Source organism: Lottia gigantea (assembly GCF_000327385.1).
Source record: "Lottia gigantea unplaced genomic scaffold LOTGIsca_1474, whole genome shotgun sequence".
In the NCBI taxonomy this organism is placed as follows: Eukaryota; Metazoa; Mollusca; class Gastropoda; family Lottiidae; genus Lottia; species Lottia gigantea.
Genome location: NW_008707753.1, coordinates 5,791 through 8,289, shown reverse-complemented (window position 1 = coordinate 8,289; position 2,499 = coordinate 5,791). Strand labels below are relative to the sequence as shown.

Below are 2,499 nucleotides of genomic sequence, written 5' to 3'. Positions count from 1 at the left end.
AACATAATGATATGATAAAGAATACATGATATTTCATTAGAAACACCAATTAATCAAATTATTTGCTTAATTTGACACCAAAAAATAAGGAAACCCATCTTTAAATTTTATATCCATTCTAAGTATGGTTTTAAGTATTGTGTAACACCTTCATAAACCTGTGGTCATTATAATATCTACATTTTGTGAACAGGTTCATCCTATTTTTCTACCCTGTATAAAATAATGTGACATTCCTGAACGTTTGATACAAAATCAAGTTTTAGTTCTTAATGCATATAGATTTTTTTATGCAAAATGCGTGGGAACTCCTCCTAGAAATAAAAGTAGAAATAATTTTAATCAACTTACCGTAAATTTCAACTTCACATAAAGTTAAAAAGTGACGTGGTTCATCAGGTTTATTATTACTGATATTAACATAACGACCAGTTATAGATCTATTACATTCTATTGGATATACAGCAGGAGGGTTTGATGTACCAGGATGTTGAAAACATAATTCATTATCAATATAAACAGAAAATCCTTTTAAATATTCTAATTCTGAAATATCAAGAGGAAATAAAACCTTATCAATAAAAATGTTCTAAATTAAAATTCATTATGTGGCTGTGATGTTTTAACATTTTTCCCTTGGTAATTCACATCCTTGTTAAGATTGAAGCCGCGATGACTTAGTGAGTTAGACGCATGCGCGCTAACCTGAATGTCTAGCGTTCAATCCCGGCATAGGTCGATTTTTCAACTCAGTTTCCCCCTGCTAGTGATGCAGGTCGGAGCGCTGATTTGGAAAAAGTGTTAAGTCGCTTGGATGGGAAAATAAAACGAAAGCCTATGGTGCTACAGGTTGTGCACGTTAAAGATCCCTCGACAGTTATAAATCGAAGAGTAGTCTAATGCCGCCGTTTTGGGAAAATATCCTTCGTCCCACACTTCATGGCATTGACCGTCTTCATTAGTCTAATTAAGTACAGAAGAGTAGGATGTTTCAGTTCTTTTCCTTGTTTAGATGACTAAATCAGTAAAATTAAGGTTGAATATTTTACATNGAATAATGTAGTAGAACTTACTGTCATCTCTATGAAACGTCTTTAAAAAATACTGGTGTTGTAAATCTATATACCACCAAGCCCAAGGTGAATAATCAGTATCACTACAGTAATGTGTATCTCTATTTGTATCAGTATATCCATCTACTACTAGTTCAGGACCATATTGACTTCTGTCATTTTTAAATATACCACTTTGAAAGACATACCTAGTATCTAAAGCTATATTCTCTGAAAATAGAAATAAACATAACATAAATAGTTAGAGATATTTTATATTTGTTATATTTATACTATATTACTGTATTTGTATATAACTATGTTAAAATTAAAATTAGACCAAACTTTCGTTCCATTTTTATTTGCTTTTATATTTACTATAGTCAATTCAGTTAGACTGGCCGCTTGAACATTCGTCACAATAACCTTTGCACCTAACCTGATTACTCCTGTTTAACCAATAAAATTCCTGTCCTCTCTAGCACTGAGATTTTGTGAGACAATGAAGAAATTTTATTGGTTAAAGCATATTCTAATTAGACTGATACTACTGTGTCAATAAACAAGAAAAGATACTCATAGTCAGTGAAACCTAATTTTAAAGTTCTGTAATGATTTTGGCAATAAATCGTTTTCATTTCTTTTATAAACTATATTTATAGGTACTACCTTGTTGACAAGAAGGTCCACCCCAGCCTCTCAAACAACCACTATTGCAAAAACCAGTTATAGCATCACATCTTTCATTATATAAACAATGACAGGTATAACTATTTCTATGTCCAAAATTATAACCTGAAAATATAATATTATAATATTCATTATAACAAACACTAGTTACAGTATCACATAATTCATTATATAAACAATGACAGGTATAACTATTGTTATATCCAAAATTATAACCTGTAAATATAACATTATAACATTCGTTACAACAAACACTAGTTACAGTATCACATCTTTCATTATATAAACAATGACAGGTATAACTATTTCTATATCCAAAATTATAACCTGTAAATATAACATTATAACATTCGTTACAACAAACACTAGTTACAGCATCACATCTTTCATTATATAAACAATGACAGGTATAACTATTTCTATATCCAAAATTATAACCTGTAAATATAACATTATAACATTCGTTACAACAAACACTAGTTACAGTATCACATCTTTCATTATATAAACAATGACAGGTATAACTATTGTTAAATCCAAAATTATAACCTGTAAATATAACATTATAACATTCGTTACAACAAACACTAGTTACAGCATCACATCTTTTATTATATAAACAATGACAAGTATAACTATTTCTATATCCAAAATTATAACCTGAAAATATAACATTATAACATTCGTTACAACAAACACTAGTTACAGCATCACATCTTTCATTATATAAACAATGACAGGTATAACTATTTCTATA

At 29.3% G+C, this 2,499-nt stretch overlaps 1 protein-coding gene across 1 annotated transcript; it reads right to left on the bottom strand.

Annotated features, from left to right (window-relative positions):
- Positions 1–288: 288 nt before the first annotated feature.
- On the bottom strand, positions 289–2,402 carry LOTGIDRAFT_176465 (hypothetical protein; the record flags this gene model as incomplete). Its single annotated transcript, XM_009050241.1, has 6 exons — positions 289–314; positions 352–546; positions 1,074–1,283; positions 1,722–1,847; positions 1,959–2,180; positions 2,292–2,402. Coding segments are annotated over 6 exons (890 nt in total), but the record flags the coding sequence as incomplete, so codon positions are not given.
- Between the last annotated feature and the right edge of the window lie 97 nt (positions 2,403–2,499).